Consider the following 25,794-nt stretch of genomic DNA (forward strand, 5'->3'; position numbering starts at 1 on the left):
CACACATAAGCCACTACCCATCAGCTTGTATCAATTTAAAACATTATTGAATAATAAAAATAACGAGAAAATACTCGGGCTGGACGTATCATCGAGTATAAGGAATCAGTTGATACATATTGGATTTTGGCCTGTCTTATACACCCGTATTAACCGATACAAATGTATTCAGAGGTGTAGTGACAGCTGATATACCTGATACATATCGGATTCGAAGGTCTTGCTGAGACATATTGGAAGGTACATGCCATCCCTGACACAAAGGAAAGAGAACTTCATTTCCCTACCCAACATATTTGCAGGGATTAAAGAAGCAAATGGGAAGAGTAGAACCAAAAACAATCGTTTAGAATGCTCTTGCCTATCAATCGATAGTAAAATCAGCAAACTGTGCCCTTTGATTTGATTGTGTAGCCATGAATTTAGTCAAGAAACTTGAATCTGTAGCTGAAAAATTCAAGTCCCATGACAGCATTTGCCTCCAATGAACAGAAAATTTTACAATGAAGTGAACATGGGACAGTAACCCGTATAATTCACATTCAGCAGCTGCTTCACACTACTTACCGGTTGCTTTGGGAATTGAAGATGTGCATAGTTATGCGGTGTCATGAACGGTATCCTTTTATATGTGGCTACACCTTTGTCATCCGAGTAAAAAAGCTGCTTTCATGAAGGTTTCATCATCAACTGACAGAAAGAGAGATCTGAGGAATCAGCATCCTATTCACAGGACTAAACTCTCTCTCTCTCTCTATCTATCTCAAATAAAAACTAAAGAAATTCTGCAGTCAACTTCAGGTAACACAACTGCAGCAAAAGGTACTCTTACTGAAAAGGAAAAAGATATACCAGTGTAATCTTTTCTAGCTGTTTCTTTTCAGGTTTCAGGACATCTTCTGCTTCTCCTTCAAACCTAGATCACAGCCATCGTTTGAAATGAGACACTGCCTCAAAAAGGATGCAGTGAGAAAGGGAACTAGCCAACAAAAAATCATCGATAGCAACGAGAGTAAGCTTAGGCATGTGCAGAGCTCAGAAGCAGCATAAAAGTAACATACCCAGAAAATGAAACACCCTCCCCATGTTTTGTCCCTTCTGGAGGAAGCAAAGGCTCTACAACAGTGTGGTCTTCATTAGAAGCACACAACACCTGATAATAAAATACGAGATCAAAAGATAAATAACAATTGATTGGCTGGACACCAGAATTTTTGCTCAATCAAGAAATAGGATTAAGCTAAAATGGACCTATATTCACTTTGAGTTGCACTAATCCACCTCATTGGAAGTTGAGAAAAAGGAAACAGGATTTTATCATCTTTATGAAATGAATAGGCGTCAGGATATGACTCAAATAGAAGGAAGTATCCACAGAACAAAACCATTCAATTAAATATACCAATCCGGCAGACAGCACATCTCGAAGCTTTCCTGGCTTCGCATTTGTTACAAGCACCACAGGGCGAACTGTGAAATAGAATTACGCATAGAAAGATGATAGTATTTTAACAATCATGAGAATTATTCGAACTCTGCAATAGAAGATAGACTAATATCTTTTGTAGTCACAGTAATTTTCAGGTTACATATAAGGATCAGTTGAAAAGAAAACTTTTTGCTAACATTGTTAATTACATGAGGTTCAAATTCAGTCTTCTCCACTGAAATCTTCTCAAATGCCTCTGTGAAATCTTCCCTCTTCTACACATATCAGAAAAATGCTCAGAAGAAATGCCCACAGAAAGGTACTTGGAACCCATAAAAGAAGATAAAATCAAATAGTTTACGTATATGACCAGCATTACTGAAATAAGCCCATGCAGGGCAGCCATTCCTGACCCACCTGCCAATCCAACCTGAATTTAGATTAGGATCGGCCCCTTTTATATTTCTGGCTTGGATGCAAGCACATCTCCAACCGGGTAATGATGCAGGTTGTAGTTCGAAAGTTGCTGCTTGACCAGGCAGCCCAACCCTCCCAGCTAAACCAACCCAGATTGTTCCAGTAATCCAAGGTTCAATTGACCATTCAAAAAGATCGGGATTTGGTTGATCCTATAAATTTTTTATAAAATGTGTTTGTTGATCCTTATTTTATTTTGGTCAATTTGGTTTTTCAACGCATATGAATGAGGTATTGGATGGATCATATTCGCTAACCTTGATTGTCAACCTGCCCAGTTCTCAACCGTTTCAGTGCTTCCAATAACAAAGCTAACAGAAAATAGCAGGAGAACAACAAAACAAGTTTTTCTTCATCTAATAGCAATGATAGGTATTTTCACGCTAGAGGAAACCACAAGATTGATTATAAAGCCCAACAAGAATAAATGAAGCCTAGATAGTCACACTCTTAATGAGATGGTATGAAAAGCATACTCCCAAAGAGAAACATAATGGGTTAAAAATCAAAAAGTATTGCACGAAGATTCTATTGACCCACCGGAATGTAATCTATATATCTCATCAAATTTGGGTGCTTCTGCATGTTGGTTTCTGGAAGACGAGTCTGCCCATGAAGAATTGCTCTCAAACAGTCAGAATTTCAGAATTTCGTTAAGTTTTATGTGGAGAGGAGGAAAAAACATTGATTTATATTTATACATATATTGATATATATACATGTATATACATATACTGATACACATGTATATATATAGATATACATAAAAACGTACATATACATACATGTATGGATGAGCAAACACATGATAACATCATCAAGAGGTCATTCTAGTAGGGAATTAGTCAAAGATATTCCAACATGTGCAACTGATCAATTAGTATAGACAGAAAAGAATCATGTAACTAATCACACATAGCTGGAAAGAGATCTGATAATGGCCTCAATATGGCAGTACACGTTTTAGAACATATAAACCATCAAAGTAGTTAACCCACCAGTTGCACCAATCCAGAAATTTTGCATCTTAGATGAGCCAAGCTTCCTAACAAGTTTTTTTTTTTCCTTTACTGGTGAGAATTTTCTTTTAGCAGTCACTTTGTAGTCTTGATCTGGTATTTGGTCCTCTCAAAACTTGAGTAGAGTAAATCTAATCCTCAGACTGAAATAATATCATTCATGAGTATGAGGTAAAGCACCAGCAAAGATTGGGCACATATAACATACCACAGGAGAATGGATAGCTGAACAAATGACAAAATCTGCTATTGGTGTCTTAAGACCATCACCTAAATTTACAGATTTTTTAATCAAATCCACATCAAGTTCCATAAGTTTAGAGAGAGAGGCTTCTGCTTCCACAGGAAATGAGCTTGCAAATTCTACCCATGAGACTTTAAACAAACATCAGTACTTCACAAAAAAAACTTGCCATCAGCTAAACAACAATTCCTTACCTCATCCTTATTTTTCAGTGAGTTCCCATCTCCCAATAACGGCAAAATGCCCAAGACCGTCTTCAAATCATGCTCACTGTTTTCTTCACTTGAAAGGTTTTTCTACATCAATTTGTCTCATATTTCAGTACCCAAATTGTCACATACCAGAGTACACATTACAACCACAGGACAATATCAAACACCTCGTCTCCTAGAGAAAACTATCCAGTTATGCCTAACATATTGTAAAATTTACTACGAATCATTAGCTCAAGTAGGAGACAAAAATTAAAGTTTAGTCAAGCACATTTCTAGTAAAATTTGCCAAGTAAAAACAAATGGAACTAACAAAGATATTCTAGTTCATCAAACGAAAGAGACTAAGAGAAAAAGGACAAAGAAAGTACGAAGTTTTCCTGAACCCAGAGAATTTTAGAACATATGCCACATCGAATTATCATCTTGACACCAACATTTAACTCAAAAGAATTCAGAAAATCAAACGGTGCTATCCATAATAAGAGCTGCTTTTAACATTCCTAGCTTGGCCGAACCGTCAACTGATAAAACGTCATGCGCATGCAACAGTGTCCAAAAAGACTTATTTCGGTCTTCAGGATATTAAAGAAACAGACAGAAACAGTACTGTAGCTGAATGAGAGCCCCAAATTCAGTGCTGATACCATTAACGAAGAAGAACAAAAAAAAATCAACTTCGGAAACTGGAAAATTCAAATGAATGCCTCAACCAGATGAAGATGAACGTCATTTTTTGTTGATTCAAATCTTACAGGAACTAACCAAAGGTGTGTGCAGAGAACAGCCGTAGGAGCTCTATTTCTCTTAGGAATTAACGTTTCTGTGGCGCCATTCCACTCCATTTTCGTCTGTCTGAGAGAAGCTCCGCCTCGCTCGTACCAGGGCTTTAGGCTTCGTGCCCGTTTCGTGTGCATATGTTCCGCAACAATCACCGCCCACGTAGACAGGGCCCACATGGAGTGCAAGGCACTCCGGTTTCGGTGAAAGTCATCGAGTCGTCTATTTGTCAGTAGAATATATGGCATAGACAATTCGGGCCCTCTAGATGGAGGGATGGAATCTACTGAGGCCGAAAACAGATAGCTTCCGGTCATTCTTTTATATATGACAAAATAAAAAAATAAAAATTAAACAGATAATACAAAATTTATGTGATAAAGCAAACATTGTTAAGGAAATATTTATACAAAAAGTGTATTTATAAATATATGGTTTATTAATACAAAATCGAAATTAAATTTAAGTGAATTCTAAGAATTAAAATAAAAATAAAAATAAATTATTTTAAATATTTATCCCTAGGCCTCTTTCAAAAAATTATAAACATTTTCCCAATTAATATTTTTTATTAATTTATAATTTAAAATCTTAGTTGTACTTGTTGAATTTTAAAATAAATTTTTAATAATTGTAAAATATAAAATCTATATTTTTAATCAATAAATCCACTTAGATTGAAATTTGATGTACAACTTAAGCAATAAACTTAATTAAATCTCATATCATGTAATGAATCAAACCAAATTAGTCGAACCATGTCTTGTTTCGAGTTATGAGACAAGTTATTTGATTGGTGTGTTAAGGGTTTTGATATAGTGATGATAACAAGCTAGATCACATCGAAGTTAGGTTTTAGGAAATCAAATTACATCCTACCACCCCATTTCCACTTATTTTGATATTATAAGATAAATTTGAAAATAAATTAAAAATATATAAATACATTATAACAATATGATACAAATACACTAGAGTAAAATAAGCACAATACTTAATATTTGTAGATACATGTTGAATATAAGGGACTCGATATAACATGATACATTTTAATAACGTATAAAATAGTTATATCTAAGAATTTATAGTTGATATGTATTAAATATAAAAGATATGTCGAACGTTTAGCTAATACAACCCAAAAGACCAGCCTGTTGTCAAACGCTTAGCCAATACAACCCAAAAGACCGGTCTGTTGTCAAATGCCTAACCAATACAACCCAAAATACCAATATGTTGGGTTGTCTTGGCTAGGCGTTTAACATGGTATTAGGGGAACAGGAATAGTGGGTGTTAAAGCTATGCGGTTTCAGTCCACCTGGGTTAGGTATTTGACTTTCCGAACTTAACAGACTGGTCTTTTAGGTTGTATTGGTTAGGCGTTTGATAAGATCTTACATTAAAACAATAATAAATATATAAATATGCATCTCATACACTGGATATTGATATTAAAATACAAAATCATCACGACTATTTTATCTTATTATTTGATACTTTATAAAAATAACAAAATCTTCTATCATGTACAATAAATAGAAAAAGAATTGTTACAAATATAAGGATGGGGTTTTATTCATATTATTAAATAATATGAAAAATGTCCATTCTAATTTCTATATAATTTAAATTGAATGACATTAAAATTAGTTTTTATTCCATTTTTATTTATTACCCCATGTATCTATGTTAATTTAAAGCAAGCCAAAGGACTTTAAAATAAATATAATAAATTGATGAGCAAAGGAATGAGAATAAATGTATATTTGTTATCTCAATAATAAATTAGTATATATTTTTGTATCATTATGTGTTCTAATAGTCATAAAATACAAATAGAACCAGCCAGAGATGACTCGGTTGAATTTTCATTTTAAACTATTGAATCGGTCGACCCGGTCGAACAATTGGGTCACACGTAACGAGGAGAGAAATGCATTGCCTCTCTCTAGGGAAGGAGCCCCCGCCCCCCTTCCCACCCACCATATTTGGGAGGGTAGGTTCCCTCGTGGTCGTCTCAACCGAGTTCGACACCTCTCCGAGCCCGTGACTCAGTCGGTTTATAACAATGCATGGGATGACGGAGTCGGTTTATAACATTGGATGTCGCGATACACTAGCGAAAACCGGGTTAAACCGAGTCAACATAAAACCGTCAACCCGGGGCAAGTCCAAGCGCAGCGAGTCCATAGCTCCTTGCCGCCTCCACAAGCCAATTACGTCTATAAGTAGTAGTTCGTATTTATAGGCTTGGTTTCTCTCATTTCCTCGTTCACCCCTTGCCTCCTTGACTTCTCTCTCGTTCACTGTCGCTCTACCGTTTTGGAAAAGCCCAAACGACGCTGTCCACGATGGCCGGCTCGGCCATGGTAGCAGACCCCACAAAACCCCCACCATCAGTCCCCGCCCTGCGCTCCGATCTCTCCCTCACAGACGCTTCATTCGCTGACGAGGAGGACCTCTATGGGCGCCTCAAGGCCCTGCAGCGCCAGCTCGAGTTCATCGACATCCAGGAGGAGTACGTGAAGGACGAGCAGAAGAACCTCAAACGGGAGCTCCTGCGGGCGCAGGAGGAGGTCAAGAGGATCCAGTCCGTTCCGCTGGTGATCGGGCAGTTTATGGAGATGGTGGATCAGAACAACGGCATCGTTGGATCTACCACTGGGTCGAACTACTATGTGAGGATTTTGAGCACGATTAATAGGGAGCTGTTGAAGCCATCGGCCTCGGTGGCGTTGCATCGCCACTCGAATGCGTTGGTGGATGTTCTGCCGCCGGAAGCGGATTCGAGTATCTCGCTGCTCAGTCAGTCGGAAAAGCCGGATGTCACTTATAATGTGAGTTTGAATGTTGTTTGCTTCTTGCATTTAAATCGTGTCATAATTTTTCTCGTTTTCCCCATTTTAGAGGGTTCGTGGGGCTGTTTGCGGTGCTTGGATGTTTGGATTGATGGTCATGTTTCCTTGAGAAATGAGAGAGAGATATTAGGGTATCTTATTAATTATCTTATGACGAAACAGGGTTCGTGTATTTCTAAGTCTAATTGGCATTTTCACGAGTTCATAATCTAGGGCTAGTCTGTGCTTTCTTAATTCATCGTTGTTCAAATTTCAGGGGAACATTTGATTGGAAATAACCTTCGGATTTATACTTTCTGGTTTTTGAACGAAATTTCAGAACTAGGGTTTCAAAAAACGCTTCTCTTGTCTTGGAAACCTTTTACTCTTGTATTGGATGTTTGTTCATGTCTCCTTCTCTGCAAACGTTGGTTGGTTTACTATATTTTCTGCGCATAGATTTGATATTATAAAAAAATCTGTCGTTCTATGAAAATGTCTTCTAATTGGAGTGCATTTAAATCTGCATGAACCAGTGGTCCCTATATTTTGTATCAGGAAACCTAGGTTCCTTGTTTTTTCAGAATAAAAGTGCAGGTGCGTAGTAGTGGTAGGCATTTGAAAAGTAGAGAACATCGTTGAAACTTTACAAAAAAGCTTGCACCATTCACATTACCCAAACTGGGAAAATTCAGGAGGATCTAGTGCAATTAAGGTGAGATCAAATTGGCGTTTTGTTTCTGAATGGCTGAGCAACAAAGCTTCCCCGGCACTGAGAAATATAGAGAAACTCTGTGAATCTTTATAAAAAATTTACACTCTATTCACAGAATGAAACTAGGAACATTCAAATTGGTGTTTTATATCCAAATGGCCAAGCAAAATAGCCTTGACTCCCCCTTCCCTGATCTCCCCTTGAAAGAATAATAAAAGACAGCAACAAAGACCAAGAGAAGGTTGTTAACCATCAACTTGCCCCTCTTGTATTTGTTTCTATCTTGTCAAGTTCTTGTGGCCATGCTTCCGCTGTGATGTCAGTTTCATTTTTTTTATCATACATATTTTAGGTGGATATTCGCTGAGCTATTATCAGCACGACAAATTAGAAAATTTAAGTCAATTCATTTTAGCATTCAATTTCATCAATTTTTTGTCTCAAATGGCGTTAACTAGAAACTAAGATTATAAAATAGAACTTTGTGGTTGTCTGTTTCATTTGTCTATAATGGAATATGACTTCGAAGTTCAAATATTTTTTGGCTTGCTCTTCTCAAGGATATGCTAGTTTCATCACTTAGCTAGCCTTTATTTCCATGCATTTCATTGTCAGCCTCTTTCTCTTTTGTTGTCCTTGAGCCAATATTGGTGCAAAATGCTAATTAGGTCTGCTCTTGTGTCCCTCCATCATAACGATTGCTTTTAATTTAAATTTATTTGGTTAGCAGTAATGTCTGTTCTTTGGAGCTGGCCCCAAGTTGAGTGCTATGTTGTGTTCATTTAAATATAAAGTATTTCTAAGAAAGCATTTTTTTAACACCAACCATTTGCTTAAATGTTTAGTTGAATAATACTGTAGAAGGGTAGTTTGGTTATTTCTCATTGCCTGGACCTTCTAAGAATAGGCTTATCTTATTCAGTATGTTTGATAGTTTATGTAGTTTATGTAATTAGGAGGTGTAATGTAGGAGATATAAGGGTGTAATTGCATTTAAGTGACTAGGGTATTATTGTCCTTACACTTATTTTTTAAAGTTATAAAAGGTGACTAGGGGTCGACCAGTACCCTAATCATGAGAGATCCCTCTATCTTGCTGCCGTCTCCTTTTCTTTTCTCCCTTCTCTCTTTCTTCCTCTCACAGTCCCTCTTATTCCATATTTTTACATATTTATTTAAAAAATATATTTTCTTAAACTCAGAGCATTGATACTCCTGAGTCAGCGAACTCTATTACTGATAGACTAGCAAAAGAAGGTGCCTCCAGCAACACTTTGTTGTGGGTACACTTTTCCTTTGAACCTGCCTAACTTTTCTTTTTATTATTCTTTTTCTTGCTTAATAATTTTTTGAAACGATAAATATTGTCATCATTTAAATATATGGCCTTGTTTTTATCACTACTTTGAACTTTAGGCAATTCTCATTAGTTTAAAGTTACTGTCCATGTTTTCAAACAGACTGGTTGAACTCAATTCAACCCGAACAGATACCCTCAAGGGGCTTAAATGTCTGGACTTGATCGTACGGTTCAATTGTTGAATTTCTTAACCGATCAGGTCAACCAGACTTTCCTTAAAAAAGGACAAAACAAGAGGCAAGAACTCCTCATCTCTTGTTCAAAAAAGAGGAGGGAGGGTCCTCCTCTCCTATTCTGAAGACGGGAGGCAGAAGGGACTCTTGCCCTCCTGGCTTTTTTGGCTTATGGAAGACCCTGGAGGAGGAGGAGGAGGAGGAGGAGGAGGGGGGGGTGGGGTTGCTAGCTTAACCCACTGTTGTTTGAAAAGCATGAGGAATTTCATAATTTTCTAGCGTGGTACTGTTGGCTATGATAGATTCAAGTAACTTGAGTTGGATACGCATTTCATAATTTTCTATCATTGTAATGCTGGGTGTGTACTTTGGGTGAGTTCCTTAGGCTGTTTAGGTTCTGTCTTAGGGAAAAAAAAACACCGTCAATATATCGATATTGGTGTAGGAATAAGAATTTATGCTTGCAAAGTGCAGCTCTTGGTTTTTGAACAATGGCAACTTCCTTGTAGATGATTTTTTTTTTTTTCATAAACCACCTTACCGTACCCATAACATCACTATACTTGTGGAATGCATCGTGTTCTCATTATTTAGTATCATAACTTGCATTATGGTTGTAAGTGCATGTTTGACCATCATTATAGTTGTTTTGGTGTGTTAGGGCAGGTTAGAGCTATTAACTCCTACCTCTAGATGATTAATTTCTTTGGTAAGAACATGAGAAGTAAAAAGGTTTCTACACAATGTTCGTGGAATTTATATGTATTTAAAGTGTTGGATGAATCCTTCCATGGATTACTTAATTAACATGTTTAGACTAGGCCATGCAATTTGTGTTTTATTCTTTATGTTGCAGGAAGGTACAACCTGAGCTTCTGTAGTCTGTTTTTATGTTACATGTATAGAAGATTTTTTTTCTATTTTGTGCCTATATGTTTATCTTTCTTCTGATTTCTTATTTATTGCCTCTTTTGTGTTTTATATGTACTCATTAATAATCAGCTGGAGAAGCAAATCATGAATCTTGAAGCTAAAATAAATTTTATGTTTTTTTTCTGGGTCTTGATTTTTGTTGTCTTCTATGTTGTTGAACTTGTGCACTCTTATTATCTATCACCAATTAAGTACTTCAGTCAATTTTTTTGAGATTAGTGATAGATATTTGAATCTCCGAACAGCAAAAGCAATCTTATCTATAATGGTTAATTTCAGTTCTTCAACCTGTTCTTATTTGTTTTGTCCTAATTTCTTTAGTTGTTGGTTGTGTCAGGATATTGGAGGATGTGACATCCAAAAGCAAGAAATCAGGGAAGCTGTTGAGTTGCCCTTGACTCATCATGAGCTGTACAAGCAGATTGGAATAGATCCTCCCCGAGGTGTGCTGCTTTATGGTCCCCCTGGAACTGGCAAAACAATGTTAGCTAAGGCTGTAGCCAACCACACAACTGCTGCCTTTATTCGTGTTGTTGGATCTGAGTTTGTTCAGAAGTACTTGGGTGAGGTATTTGGAAAAATTCCTTCTTTCCTTCATGTGGTACACATTGTATAAAACAGTTATTCACAGTTGCATCTTCCAAATAAGTGGCTTTTAGAGCAATTTTTTATCATTTCCAAGATGGATTTGGTGTTAGTTGTGAGTGATATATTTAACGAAATACTTATATCAACATTATGAATATATTCTTGGAAAGGCGATTGTGAACTGAAGATGAGAGAAAAATGTGATAGGTGAGGGTTTCTTTATTCTCTCAAAAATTGTTCGAGATTGTGAAATCAGAAGAGTTAGAACATTTAGAGGCAATGTTTTAAAACGGGACCTGTCCCCTCCACTCTGTTCTATTCATTTGTATATACTATGACACCATACTGGTCCAATCATAACTGGGGTCAATGACACAGTTGGACCTTCATCATGATAATATATAGTGAACAAAAAATTATTGTCACTTGTGAATGGAAAAAAAATTGTTCATTAAGTGAAGGACTGGGCAAGTTAAGTGGCCAGCTAATTTGGTTAGAAGATGTTCATTTGATTGTGAATCAGAAATAAAGAAGGTCTATGCAGGTTCATTTGCCTTTTGCTGGGTGTTCTGTTTTTTCATCTTATGTCATTTACCATATAGAACAGTTCATAACTGATGTGTTTTTTGTGTTCAAACAGGGACCGAGAATGGTTAGAGATGTTTTTCGGCTCGCCAAAGAGAATGCTCCTGCAATTATATTTATCGATGAGGTTGATGCAATTGCTACTGCACGGTTTGATGCTCAAACTGGAGCTGATAGGGAAGTTCAGCGTATCCTCATGGAACTGCTAAATCAGGTAGATTTTACAAGTGCTTTTAGATTTGATAATGGATAGTGTCTTAGTGTCTAATTGCACATAGCTAAACAGTCATGCATAGACCTATGTAACAAAAGACTTGAGGTTGTATTTTACTTTTTATGCGCACTTAGGTATATCTTGAACTTGTGTAATTATCGTTAGTATTGTGTTTTCATTGTCCTTTAATAGCCACTCTGTTGCTTTTAATTACTTTTTCCTGAATGGTAGATGGATGGGTTCGATCAAACTGTGAATGTAAAAGTTATAATGGCCACAAATAGAGCAGATACCCTTGATCCTGCTCTTATTCGTCCTGGTAGACTGGACAGGAAGATTGAATTCCCTCTGCCAGATAGGCGACAAAAGAGGCTTGTTTTTCAGGTGAGTTAGTAACATATACTTCCTCTTTGGCCTTTGTTTGTTTGAGATGCATGTGTTCTCTGCCACATATGTTCTGAGCTTGAAAGAGATGGTTTGCAACTTGGTAGTCACGAATATGAGTTTTTTGTTTAAAGCAGTAGGCAAGGTGCTGGTGATAATAATCCTAGTACATGATGTGGTTACCAGCTTGCTGCCCTTTAATCAATGAATCTTTGTGCATGTGTTTCCATTAGTTGGTTCCTGATGTTGAAAGAACAGGTGTTTTAGTGGGTTCTTGGGCTGGCTAGCAAAATATGAGTTTCATGTCAAGCATTCCCAACTTGCTAGGATAAAAAAAATTGTCGGTGTACATTTTGTGGGATTGAAGTGCAGAATTTACCTTCAAATTTCTTGGAATTTTTTAATCGTTTTATTTATTTATTCTGTGTGGGTATTTTTATCAACAGGTCTGCACTGCTAAAATGAACTTGGGTGATGAGGTTGATTTAGAAGACTATGTTTCTCGACCTGACAAAATCAGTGCTGCAGAGGTAAGTGTACTTATTATTACTTTGTGAACTTTGGTAGCTCTTGAGTGGTAAAACTGTGCTTAGTTCAGTAATCGCTTTCCATTTTTTATGTGAAACATCTTTCCTTGGGGAAAAATCCATGTAATTCACCGTTAAGCAAAAGAATGAAAGAAAATTCATCCTTATTGCTATAAAAGTTCCACCATATGTCCATATCTTGACTTGGCTGGTACAAGGCTTAGTAAGTGACTTGCAACTGTCAATACAGATTGCTCACTTCAGAATACAGATTGTTCACTTCAGAATTCTGATACATAACGCCAATGCATCTTGCCGAGATAGCTTGGACTTTCAAATTGTTTGTTGGGGTTTTCTTTGATGATTTAATATAATATATTTGGTTGCTTCTGTATATGTCTGCAGATTACTGCAATCTGTCAAGAGGCAGGAATGCATGCTGTCCGGAAGAACCGTTACGTAATTCTTCCAAAGGATTTTGAGAAAGGTTACAGAACCAACGTGAAGAAGCCGGATACAGATTTCGATTTTTACAAGTAAAAGAGACTATTTAGGTTCAGAGGATCCCTTTGTTAATTGTGTATCTTAATCTTTTGGGCCTTCAGGAAGGCCTGTAAGATATATATACTAGACCGTGTTCATGATAGCGTACCCATAAATGACAGAGAGGGATTCCTGAGAGGGAAGAGCAGACAAACGCTAGGGGTCGTTTTTGTTGTTGTTCATTTGTTCATTTGATACCCTAAAACCCTAAATCCTAAACCCTAAGCTTCGTGTGGTTCGAATTAAATTACCGTTATATGACCATTGAACCTTCATGCAAGGCCTAGGATGACCATTGAACCTGCGTGCAAGGCCTAGTGTGGTATAGAACGATTACAGTTACACATATTTTTATGAAGGTATGCATATTAAGTGATACGACCAACCATAATGTCTTATTCAATGCATGTGATGTCGAAGTGTCAAGCATCAAGCAGGTGACAGGGGAGGGCATGTGCTTGCAGTAGGGAAATGCAAGTCCAAAAGAGTACCATTGAGGCAAGCATCTTGCACATGGTCTCCAATAATGGAGCAAGGGAAACAAACAATCCATCACAGTCCAAAATCCAAAATGCATTACCCCTTTATCATCCTCTTTTATGATTTTGGAATTGAAAATAGGTGAACATTTACTCTCCCAATCCTTTTTTCATGAGGCACTCAATGAATCGGGACTTATTAGGGGGTTGGGCTATGTTTTTTTTTGGAATTCTTGTCAACTATATATATACACACGGTTGATCCAATACAAAAAGCCATTCAGTACGAAACTGTTATCTCACATGTTTTGTACCAAATATTTGTTTTATGTGAATTACTTTTGTTCCGGATTGGTGTAGAGGGGGACCCCCCTTCACTCCCCCACCTTCCAAAGAAAAGAATAATCCAGACATTGGAATTCAAGTCTGGGTTTGTGTAATTTTTTTAATTATTGTTCATATTTTTCACGTAAATAAATCTAAATAATTAATTTTAAATTAAATATCATCTAAAACAATTATTAGAAATTAAAACACACGCTAACAATATATTCAATTTATAGGAGTATTAATGAGTTTTTTTTTGTCATTTTTGTGTGATAAAAATAAAATTTTATTTTTATTTTTTGTAATCAATTTGTTTTGTATGATGTACATATCAAGAAACACACGAGTGGGTCATTCCGTTACATCTTTAAACTTTAAACCCTAAACCCTATGCATTGCTATTTTCAATTTACTTCTATTTTATAAAACAAAGGTGCAAGCCTTGGTTGTGCAATTTGACCCATTTTTATCATATACTAAACGGTCTAGTCACATTTGTCACTTTTTTTTGTTTTTATAAATTGATATAAATTTTTTAACATATCCATAATTTAAAATCAATTTTTTTAAAATTCATATATTTATTTTTTAGACTTATTATATTTAATATATTGTTTATTTATCTTTTCATAAAACTATTTTAATGCAAATATATTCAATTTAAATTCAATTAACAATTACTTAAAAATTAAAGTTTAGAAAACTAATAAGACTAAATAGAGTAAATTTTTATTTTTAATTTCATTTCTTTTTAAAAATTAAAATTTCATTTTTATTTTTAAAGCTTTCCCTCAGTATACCATTTCTCTAGTCCAAGGCCCACATCCTGACAACATAAAAAAGTCATGTCATGTAGGCCTATACATTTGCCGCGCCCACCGTCCATCTCCAATTAACAACTAGACAAGTAAACGGATAAGTATCCGGACCCACCACATGAGAGAAATTATTTTTGCGTGGCCAACAAATAATTCATTTTCCTTTCGTAGATTGGATCTGCTTCCTTGATTCAGAACAATGATCTGAACCGTTGGGCGCGCTTCGGCCCCGGAAGATGGTACCTTATCGACAGACAGGAATAAAGGACCCCACGAAAGTGAGCTCTGTTATGGAGCGCCCTCCGCGGGCTACATGACTTACACTGGTCACGCACGTGGTGCAGTTTAAGCTTCGCTTTCAGCAACCACCACGCGGCGGAGTTTTTTTAATCCAAAAGCGGCTGCCCAACCGAAAAATATTTAAGAGATGCTCCTTCTCAAAAGATAAATTTACATTTTTACCCCTATTAAATAAGTTATAATTTTAATTCCCTCTTTTTATTTTAAATTTATTTATTAATATGTATTAAATACATTTCCCTCCAAAACGGAGGGCAGTTTGGACTTTTAATACCGTAAAGGTTAGTTTTGACTTTGGATGACTTATACAAAGTAATTTAGTTGTGGCAGTTGAAACGAGACCCGTGACTGGAGACGTGTCTATTATTTTTGTCACAAAATTGCCTGGTCGGAGGAGGACCTGGCCCTAGACTTCAAACTTGAACCGACCCGAAAAACACCGGTTTGGGTTTCTAATACATCTAAACCAGTCCCATGCTGTTTAATAAATATTTAGAGGAAGCAGAACAATAAACGCGGCAAAATGGTAGTCAAAATAAAATTTAATTCAGAAAATTTTAAAAAATGCTGTTAAATTGTCGCTGCTCTTCCTTCAAGTTGAATCTACATCGCCTCCCTCCCTCTCTTCCTCTCTCACAGATACTGAGAGCTGCAGAGGATCTAATAAAAAATCCGCATTTTGGAGAAATCTCCAGTTTTCCTTTTTTGATTCTAGAGCTTTTTTTAATCATTCTCTGGATCTCAGTTTCCTTCTCTCTTTCTCTTGGTCTGAGACCTTGAAGTATTTCCTCAATGTCGGCTCTGCAACTCTAGAAATGAACAGGGTTTCAAGGGAAGTTCCGGCGGGGTTGAAGGGTTTCCCAGCGGGCTCTCAGTACAGGAGGGGTCGTTCCGTCAACGGAGATCCGGTGGATCGGGATGAGAGCCTGGACCTTTTTACTCGGACGCGGCACAGCCAGACGGTGGCTTCCTCGGCGGATTCTGATGGTTAGAAACTGTTTTTTGGTGCTTAATGTTCGTCTGTTTCAGTGGAGTGATGGGTTTTGGAGGGAGAAGAGACATGTTCTTTAAAGATTTTGCTTGAAAAACAGTTTATGGCTTGAGGTAGTGGGAATGTGCGTCCGGATTTGGTTGATCTAGTGCAGGCTAGTTCAGAGTTTGTGAGATGGGGGAAGAAGAATCTGTTGGTTATGTTTGTTTGTGTTCTTAATTTTCATTTCGGAAGACGTTGGGGTTTTTTTGATTGCTATAGATAGATAACACATGAGGTTGATGATGCCTTCTTTTAGAAAAATTAGTATGTGAAAATTTGTTGTTGGAGTGAATGAATTTTTTTGCTATCATGTTTCTCGTTATCTTATGTTTTGATTTAATCTATTTTTTCACAAAAAGGAGTTTATGGAACTACATATTTAGGATATAGTTTTTTCTGAGAGTGTGCAGTCTTTGCTAGTGAAAATCTGGCGAGAATGTGGATTAAAAAGTGCTTTTGAAGAAAACATTCTAGATTTTCTTTAATTTTTGGTTGCTGATTTAGATGGGTATTGTTGAAGGTCTGATGAAATTGGGGATGATCTCAGTCGGATCCACCAGACCTCTCAGGAGCGGGATGGATGACCTCTTGACGTCAACGGAGGGAGGGAAACATGACTATGACTGGTATCTTTCTACATAGATCTTCCGACATACAGTCTCAGCTTATAAATTGAATTCCAGATCTGCATCTGTTAGCTCTCGTCACACGTTACATTACAACATTCCTCTTCATGAGTGATAGTCTGGTGCCTCTACAGACTTTGTCTGTGGCTTTTCTTGGTCAGTATTGGTTCTTCAGTTTCTTTGATTTCATTTGACTCTGAAGTCTTGGGGAGTCGTCTCTATAGGATTGTTGAAAGCCCAAGATCATTAGCTGGAAACATCCCAAAGTGTTTAGAAAAGTACAAAGAAGCCTGAATTTGATTTTCATGATCTGAAAACTGGGAGAGAAAACTTATCCTTTCCTGTTGTTACGATTTTCTTCTTTGAACATTTTTTCTTTTCAATAAGTTAATGGCCTAAGTGGGTCCAATTTTGATGGAATTTCTTCCTCGTCAGTTAATGGGTTTAGGGATGAGCTCTTCTACTCGTGTACACTACATACTTGCTACATCAGGTTCAGATGATCCTACTGTTTATCTCATGGTATTAGTATGGATAAAATTTTAGTGGCAATGCTCCAATATATTGATTGCATTCAATGGGGATCATTGACATCTGTTCTAGCCAGCATTCAAAAATGCACAAATGTGGGGCTCAGCAAGACCTGGAAAGATGGAATAGTTACATATTCTTCTTTTCTTATTGAGATATTTCTTCATAAAAAATAAGGTGGCAACCTGTAAATGCTAGTCAATGTCTGCATTATATATATGCCACCTTAGTATTGGTGGATTTGAACTGTTTTCCTCATGGCATCTCTGGGGATAAGTTTGGTGGCAGTTCTCTACTTTGGAGGTTCAGGAGAAAGTGTAAAAGAATGTACCAATACTAATACTTTTTCATAACTTTTCCTTGTTGCCTGGTTAATCTGTCGATTGCTTCTAACCAGAAGACCGCTCTAAAGATCATTTTCCCTACTAATAATTTTATAAAACCACTTCATATGAAGTTGTACGATATGCACATTGGGTCTTTAAGTTTTAAATCTCAAATTGGATGGAAATACTTCCTCCTCATTGGTGAGAAGCTTCTGGGAGAGCAGTGTAAAGCTCCTCTTGTCTAAAATCAATGTGATTTAGAATGGGGTGATATTTATATCTCACTGTTTCTACTGAAACATGAGGTTTCATGTTACCCTTGACTGTTAAATTTTTTGTTGGAGTTTCTGTGACTTGGTATACCTTTTCATAGAAAATGTTTTTTGTTTTAGTAAGAAAATTTATGTTTATTTGACTAGTTTAATCATATAAACTACCTATAGATATGAAATGCATTGTCAACTAAATGACTTGCATTTATCCTTTTTGTCAATAGGCTTCTCACACCTCCTGAAACTCCTCTCTTCTCTTCATCTGATACCAATGAGCTTCACCAGTCCCTGGCAGCTGGAAGGAACAGTTCTGTTAGATCAGGCTCTATCAATAAACCTTCAAGGGTATGTATTTCCTTCTCTTCTAACTAAATTAGACATCTCTAAGTTTCTAAAAATCATGCTTAAAGAGTTAAGAGCACATGTATCTTTCTTTTTTTCAGCTCTCTGTGTCTCAATCAGATAATGCTCCTCCTGCAAGACCTGCTAGAAGTAGCTCAGTAACTCGCCCTTCGATCTCTAACATTTACTCTACTTATTCATCTAATACTAACAGAACCTCAGTCCTGAATACTAGTACAGCCTCTGTCACATCTTCTAGACCATCAACCCCTCCTTCCCGCTCTTCCACGGGTCGTTCATCAGCCTCCACCACTCGACCTATGGCAGGACGCTCTTCCACTCCTGCCAAAACTAGGCCATCTTCCATTGCATCTACTGACAAGCCTCGTGCATCAGCCATCTCTTCAGGTGACAAATCTCGTCCATCACAAAATCTTAGACCCTCAACTCCAACATCACGCCCACAAATGCCGGCAAATTTGAATCCCACTGCTTCTCGTTCAACCTCCCGTCCATCAACACCAACCCGTCGGGCTCCAGTTCCAGCATCAACTTCAGTTCCTGGACGATCCTCATCGGTTGGACGTGTCCCCAGTACCAGGATTACTGCACCATCATCCCGGGCCAGCTCGCCAAGCCCACGGGTCCGACCCCTACCTCAGCCCATTGTGCCCCCAGACTTTCCTTTAGATGCTCCACCTAACCTGAGGACAACACTTCCAGACCGCCCTGTTTCTGCTGGCAGGTCTAGGCCAGGTGCTGCTGTCACTGTGAGGACTAGTTCAGAGCCAGCAGGCCCGACAAACCCTCCCCGCAGGCATTCTTCACCAATTGTGACAAGAGGCAGGCTTCCAGAATTGTCCAGAAGGAACCAGGTCCAAAACAATGGTCATGAAGCTGGGCCAACAGAAATGAACAAGGGTGTTCCTTCTAGGTCATCAAAGTCGGCATCTTCCACAGAAAGCACTGGATTCGGGAGGACAATTTCGAAAAAGTCACTCGACATGGCTCTCAGGCATATGGTATGTGGTCTTTGCCTCCAGTTTGGTTTCATTATTTCCTCTTTTAAGGAGTTCTAACCACCAATTCAGAGAAGAGCCAAATCCAACAGGAGCAGATATTGCTACATTTTGTGAATCATAGATAGAGACAGGTAAACTGAAACATTCCCACTTTTATGCGCATGAACAGGATATACGTCAGAACATGGGAAGTGTTCGTGGTCTGTCCGGTAACTCATTATTCCCACAGAGTATAAGGTGTAGCAATCCAAAAGGCAGATTGGGACGGGTTTCTGACTCACCATCTTCTGTTGAAAGTAATGGTTCTGAAAATGGTAATAGCACTGTTCGATCTCCGGACCTTGATCATGAAGCTCATGGTGATAATGGCAGGCTCATGGCAAAGCTGAACCTTGACCCAGACATCTATGAGAGCTCACGTTATGAGTCAATTCTGCTAAAAGAAGACCTGAAGAACACAAACTGGTTGCACAGTGTGGAAGACAAGTCTGACCAGAGCCCTATATTTGATCACCGGTTTGAGCTTCTGCCTGAACCGTTCAGTCTTATATAGTTTTTTCAGGCTGTTTTGGTTCCCCCTTATTTTTTGATTATTTAACTTATTGTGTGAGCATTTGATTATGAATCTGTATGATTCGTTTTGTTTGTGTTCCACTGGTAATCAAAGTGGGCAGAGACCCTTTCTCTGTTGCACTGAAAGCAGATACTGCACTTGCCCTATATCCAGAGTTTCCAATCCATAATTGCTTCTTTCCTTGGTAGATCCTTCATACATTTTGGTAGATCTGACTAGGGTTGGAAACAAATAATCAGATTTTTGGACCTGGTGGGCGTATTGGCCTTACGTTGATGTGTAATATTTGATACATTTCGGATTTTGTAATATACGGAGCGTAACATATTTAGGAACATAAGGCATTATTGACATTAGTTAACGCATAACTTCGTAATATGTATCAAATTTTGTTGTAATATGAATACATGAGTTTTTATTTATAATAGAGAAAATATGTATAATCTAATTATAATAAACTATCATTTTTTTAGTTACACCCAAAGTTAAACATGAAAACTTGATGCAGGACTCTTGGCTCTTAGGCATTCAAATTTGAAATTTGATGTGTCCAAATACACCAAATTTTTTAGAATTATGGCCATATAAAACTTTTCTTTGAAACTTATCTTATACTAAGCTAACCCAATTTGACACTCAATAACTTTTGTTGGGTTCCATAGACACATAACACCACTCAAAGACATATTTGAACATACTTTGAATATATGTTAATATTTTTATATTTTTTTAGCTTTTTGGAAGTAATTTTTATTTTTGAACCTTAAATTATTTTTCCTTTTTTGCTGCCTTCAATAAACACTCTTACTTGAGACCAGAATTACCCGTATTACACATCGGAGACCTAAAGAATCAATACGTATAAGATGTATCAGCCGATATACAACCCTTGTATTAGCCTGGCTAATAAGGGGTGTATCAGATAGCCCAAAACCTGATATATTTCAATCAATATCCAATATGTATTGGTGATCATGATCAGATGGCTGAGTTAACTATTTCGCATATTTTGCACCAAATGACTTTTCATATTAAATTAGTCCTCCTGAACAATATCGCAAACGGTCACTAAGTTTACTGTGCTCCCAATTGTTTTTATATATTACCCATATAATATATAGTCAATGTATGTACTTGATTACTTAATTACGTGGGAGGATAACAAAAGCAATTCACTAAGATGAAATTACCACGCAAAATACCATATTATATAACGAAAATTTCAAAACAAGATTTCCCACAATCGAACTTTTCTTGATGATCAATTCCAGAAATCCCAAGTCGAGGTTAAATAACATAAGATGCAGATCAAACCCTATCAAGAACATAAAATATAAAGCACCAAATCTCTGGTAATCCAAAATATAAAGCATTCATGTGGGATGAACATCTGAGAAACATGAGCTCTGAAATATTTGACTCCATATCATTATCAAAAAATGTTTATCTTCATTAAAAAAAGGTGTAGCAGCATCCCATATAGACTTCTCAGTTTTACTGCATGATCTTTACTTAACAGAAGGTTATCCTGCTTTCAAGGGTTTTTTTCCAATTTTCGGAGCAAACAGTAACCTCAGCTAATAGAGTCTTCAATGAATAGACAATTTAAGTCTTTCAGAAGAGGAAATGAATGTATATTATCTACAATGAAGCCTAGAATGCAATGTCAACAAGGGAAAACTCACAAAATTGGCTGAGATGTTGAGTCTTCTCCTTTACCTGGAACTGCACTTTCCTGCATAGTTTAAAATTATATTGAAGAGGATAGATGAATATGTAAGAGCTTTAGAGGGATCAATTAATCACTTCTCTGCTTGTAATAATTGATCATATACCAACTTGGCTATCATACAAAAGCCCGGAACGGACCTCAAGACAAAAATTACAATTTATGTAAAAGTATGGAACCGAAGATAGCAGCTACGCTGCCAGAAAATATGGATCGGAATCTGATATGTGACAATGACTATCCTCGATCGGATCATTCTTTTTCATTCTTTGCGTTGGTTTAATCTCAAAAGAGGCAGAATTTGCTGCACCTTATCACTGTTCTAAGCTGATGAAAGGCCATTTACGCCTGCACGGATTCTTAATGTTTCTGTCCTCTTACTTCTTCCCATAGCATCAACTAACCAGTCTATTGCATCTTTGATACCAGTCCTGCACAGTATGACCTCTTCATATTAGCTACAGCAACCATAGTAAACGAAAACTAGTGTCCAGGTAACAGTTTCTGCAGACTTGGACATGTTAGGGTAGCAACAAGTATCTGCATATTAACGAAACTTGAGACTGATTATGAGTTAAAATGGGTGCAGCAATCCTCGTGCCTCCAAACCTAAACCTTGACTACTGTTTTTTGGGTGTATTAGTAAATATTAGAATAAAAACCCAGGATACTCTAAAGATTAGATTCAACAGCTTCTGCCTGTGTGAAGGTACCATTCACAAATTCACAAAAAAAAACTAACAAAGAAGAAGATACTAATGAGTTTCAGAACGCTCAAAAGATTACAATGTGAAATGTGACATGAAAAAAACTTTTAACCATTCAATTTCAAAAAAAAATTCAAAATGTAGAGACTGATTTTAAACTTGTTTTAGATTCAAGTTCCATATACACAAATATTGATAGCTAAGATGTTATCACTCCAAAATTTGCAAATGCTGATGTATATATAGTACAATAGTAGTACAGAGCTTACCCATCATATGCAGAAACAGCTTCAAATGTGTATGGCCTTTCATCCAGCTCTTTGAGATCTAAGTATCTTTCTAGTTCATCGGATGATACAGATCCAGACAGATCCTGCTATCAAATACTTTCAGGTCAGAAGATTTACTAGAACATGATGCATAAAAGTACATGGTCATTTTCAAACAGTAAATACTAAAATTATCATATCACCTGCTTGTTTGCCAGAATAAGAAGTGGAGCTCCTTCTAAATCTCCATGCCGTAGAACTTTCTCTGTGCAGTTAAACAGAAGTATAGTTAGCCCATGATAACAGGTCAACGTATAAAAAATTTATGGATTGGCAAATTACAAACCCAAAGCAGACTTTGAATCTTCAAATCTAGATGGGCAAGCAGCATCAATTACATATATGATAGCATGAGCCTCCTCATAGTATTTTTCCCAAATTGTACGAAGCCCCATCTGCAAAAGCTCTGTATTTTATCATCTGAACCATAAAGTTAGGTTATAGTATGCCAAGACATCGGATTCATCAATCGGTGTTTTTTTTGTGTACCTGTCCTCCAAGGTCCCAAAATACAAGTTTTGTATTGGATGCTTCAATTCTGCCAATATTAAGACCAACAGTTGGGACTATCCGGTCAGGAGGGAGTCCTTCCAAGTTCGAGTATAATGTTTTCAATTTCTCTAACAACGTCTGAAAGTTGGAGAAAGAAAATTAGTGTAAAAGAGATATTCTCTACAAATCTCTACCTTCCACTCAATGTAAATATTTATTTTATTTTTTGAACAGTAAATTGATAAATTTTCATGAAAAGGCCAAATATGAAGGCAAAAAATAGAACATAAATGGATGTTTCATTTTGAAAACTTCATTTTGTCTCTAAGTATGTCTACAGTTGGAAACTTAAATAAGTCATAAGTTGCAAAAGTCTTATCTGGAAAGTTATTAGAGTGCTTGTGGTTCAAATAACTGAAAATCTTGCTAAAGTCAGTTAGGAATCATTGCTTGGGCCATTATGTGCTTAATGATGGGTGCAAATAGGGAATCAATAATTTATACTATCAGATATAAAAAAAGTCAAGGGCATATTGCATAGACATTTATATTGACTGTCAAAAGTTAAACTATATTTGATTTATTCAAATTTGAGGGCAGTCCTTTTAAAAATTTCAAGTTCTACAAGCTACATATCACTACATATCCCTACTTTCACTTCCATCTTCCTTGTTTCCTCAACTAATGTATACATCAGCACATAAAAAGACAGAAAAGTCAATACTAAAAGGAGCTTGAGGTTTTTCTAGGATTCAACATCCTTTACTGTTATGAGAAAGAAAGAAAACATAATGCAAGAAGAAAAAAACTGAGGTGTCAAGAATAAAGTCACTGGGTAAGTAGATGCAGACAAGCTAGCTAGTACATAGAAGAAAGTAGATATATCAAAAACAGTAGTCAATAACAGAGAGAATCAACCACTGCACCTATTTGTTTTAACCAAAAAAGATCACAGTAACAATCTTGCTTTTTTTTTGGGGGGGGGGTTGGGGGAGAAATCTCAGTAAGAATGTTAAAAAGCATCTGAAGATTAAAGGCCAATAAAGTGCTATGCAAATTATAAGTCTTTGGAGTCCAACAACAAAGAAAAAAGTACAAAGAAAAGGTCAGGAAATTACTGTTTTCCCAGCTTTATCTGTCCCAAGAATTAGAACACGGAACTCTGTCTTACTGAACATGTACTTCCAGAGCCCATAAAACAGTGAGAACATCTCTCAGTCTCTCTTGATCTCTTCTACTTACAAGTTTGACTGAACTGCAGTCAATATAAATGACCGTCAAAGATTACTTCAACACCGTGGACGCAAGATCCGGGAGCAAAAAAAAGGTATATGTAAACAAAGAAAACAAACATGAGCAACTCGGCAGATTTGTATTCCTATATATCCACTCATGTGGCACTTCATCATACGATTCATATAAGATCCATCTGTCTAGATATCATCATATACATCCAGAAAACCGTATGCTTTGGAAGAAGCTTGCACAGTTTGGGAAGGGTTTTTTTTTTTTTTTAATAAAAAAGAAGAATCTACTTCAACTACTATGCCCTTAGGCACAGCCATACATAACATAGAAATAACTCTTTGAATGGTTGGGTAGAAAAAAGTCCACTAGTCTACAATGGTACATGTGTCCCACGTCTTAATTTAGTTATCTAAGAGTGGGAATTGTTGTGTCTAGGAAAATAATTCCACATTGGTTTGGACTTAAAAGATCTTATACTTATTGGTTGGAAAGGAGTTCTATAACTTCGGCTAGTTAGTTAAGGAGGAATTACCCAACTTTAATATGGTATCATAGCCATCCAAACCCGTGTTTGTTTTCTGTGTCACTTTAGTGTTTTTCACTATGACCTGTTTCTATATGTTCTCCGTGTCTTATGCTAGGTTGTTTCTTTAAACCTAGAGCAAGAGTGTTGGGTGGGTAAGAAAAAAGGTTCAATAGTCCATCATAAAACATATGTTCGACATCTCAAGCTAGATGTCTAAAAACGAGAGCTGTGTGAAGGAGAATAGTTCCACATTGCCGTAAAGGATGAGCTGGCAGAAAGACAAGAAATAAAGGGTCCACCATCTGGCATCGGATGGACAAAGATATCATGGGGATTGGTCTATTTGAAATAAAAATCGAAGCAGAACAATGAGAATAAAATATCGAAAAGATGCAGAAGAAAAAGATATCATGAACAGCCAAGCAGAGGAATGATAATCGAAACAGGAGGTTTCAGCATATGAAACCTTGAAAAGGTACATCTACCAAGTGAAGACAATTTACTGGCTCCCTCATTTTCTAAACCTAAGCATGCATCCTCTCCCTATATAAACACCCCTCTTTCGTCCCCCACTACCTTCACACTCCCTTTCACATCGCCTCCTAGTCTAAAATCAGAACTGATCCAAATAGTTATGACCTATCTTGTGATTTATAAAGCTCTATTGCCGATTCTCAAGAGACCTTTGTCAATCCACTGGCATAGATCGGTAAAAAACGCAGCAAGATTTACCATAACAAAAGTAAATCCATAGAGCGACCCATTATCAGGATAACATGCCATAGAAATTACTCCCAAAAATCCCAAGTCCCAAGTACCGATCCCAATTCGCAAACACTTTCTCCAATTCCGAATTATTAACAATTAGATGAAGACACATAAGAAGCTTAATTATACATAAAAGAAGACAAATGGAAAAGCTCAAAAGAGACACGATATGTTAGAGGAAACAGAGATGCGTACCAGGAAAGTAGGTTCTAGATTTGGAGAGACAAGATCAGCATCCGCTGCAGTCTCCGCCCACGGCTTGAGGCCTGAAATCCTCTTTTGTTCTGCAGAATTCTACGTTTAAACGTCGGTAAGGAAATCAGAA

The 25,794-nt window shown here is 36.9% G+C and overlaps 4 protein-coding genes across 6 annotated transcripts; 2 read left to right on the plus strand and 2 right to left on the minus strand.

The window, feature by feature from the left end:
- Nucleotides 1–401: 401 nt before the first annotated feature.
- Nucleotides 402–4,478, minus strand: LOC137966265 (uncharacterized). Its single transcript, XM_068812838.1, has 5 exons — nt 4,137–4,478; nt 3,364–3,465; nt 1,062–1,153; nt 853–916; nt 402–690 (listed from the first exon to the last, which is right to left on the minus strand). Exons 1-5 carry the CDS (start codon nt 4,476–4,478, stop codon nt 670–672), a joined length of 621 nt encoding a protein of 206 aa, XP_068668939.1. The 3' UTR covers nt 402–669.
- A 1,959-nt stretch (nt 4,479–6,437) lies between these two features.
- LOC137966444 (26S proteasome regulatory subunit 6B homolog) lies at nt 6,438–13,210 on the plus strand. Its single transcript, XM_068813055.1, has 6 exons — nt 6,438–6,998; nt 10,517–10,747; nt 11,408–11,566; nt 11,798–11,950; nt 12,397–12,480; nt 12,883–13,210. Exons 1-6 carry the CDS (start codon nt 6,513–6,515, stop codon nt 13,015–13,017), a joined length of 1,248 nt encoding a protein of 415 aa, XP_068669156.1. The 5' UTR covers nt 6,438–6,512; the 3' UTR covers nt 13,018–13,210.
- Nucleotides 13,211–15,481: 2,271 nt separating this feature from the next.
- On the plus strand, nt 15,482–19,798 carry LOC137966141 (uncharacterized protein PB18E9.04c-like). The gene is made up of 5 exons (XM_068812666.1): nt 15,482–15,931; nt 16,498–16,603; nt 17,957–18,077; nt 18,176–19,096; nt 19,266–19,798. Exons 1-5 carry the CDS (start codon nt 15,760–15,762, stop codon nt 19,647–19,649), a joined length of 1,704 nt encoding a protein of 567 aa, XP_068668767.1. The 5' UTR covers nt 15,482–15,759; the 3' UTR covers nt 19,650–19,798.
- A 1,588-nt stretch (nt 19,799–21,386) lies between these two features.
- On the minus strand, nt 21,387–25,794 carry LOC137966539 (uncharacterized). 3 transcript variants are annotated; one of them, XM_068813198.1, is made up of 7 exons: nt 25,665–25,794; nt 24,046–24,182; nt 22,925–23,065; nt 22,722–22,830; nt 22,579–22,640; nt 22,376–22,482; nt 21,387–21,830 (listed from the first exon to the last, which is right to left on the minus strand). In XM_068813198.1, the coding sequence occupies exons 2-7, from the start codon at nt 24,136–24,138 to the stop codon at nt 21,722–21,724; spliced, it is 621 nt and encodes a 206-aa protein (XP_068669299.1). In that variant the 5' UTR covers nt 24,139–24,182; nt 25,665–25,794; the 3' UTR covers nt 21,387–21,721. The 3 variants fall into 3 exon arrangements, with proteins under 3 accessions (XP_068669299.1, XP_068669300.1, XP_068669301.1); XM_068813199.1 differs by lacking the exon at nt 25,665–25,794 and adding an exon at nt 25,434–25,522; XM_068813200.1 differs by having other exon boundaries at nt 21,388–21,830; nt 22,376–22,479.

Source organism: Aristolochia californica, unplaced genomic scaffold, assembly GCF_029961685.1.
Source record: "Aristolochia californica isolate CCGP_79_NKW_82.1479 unplaced genomic scaffold, dmAriCali1.0.hap1 SCAF_5, whole genome shotgun sequence".
Lineage (NCBI taxonomy): Eukaryota > Viridiplantae > Streptophyta > Magnoliopsida > Piperales > Aristolochiaceae > Aristolochia > Aristolochia californica.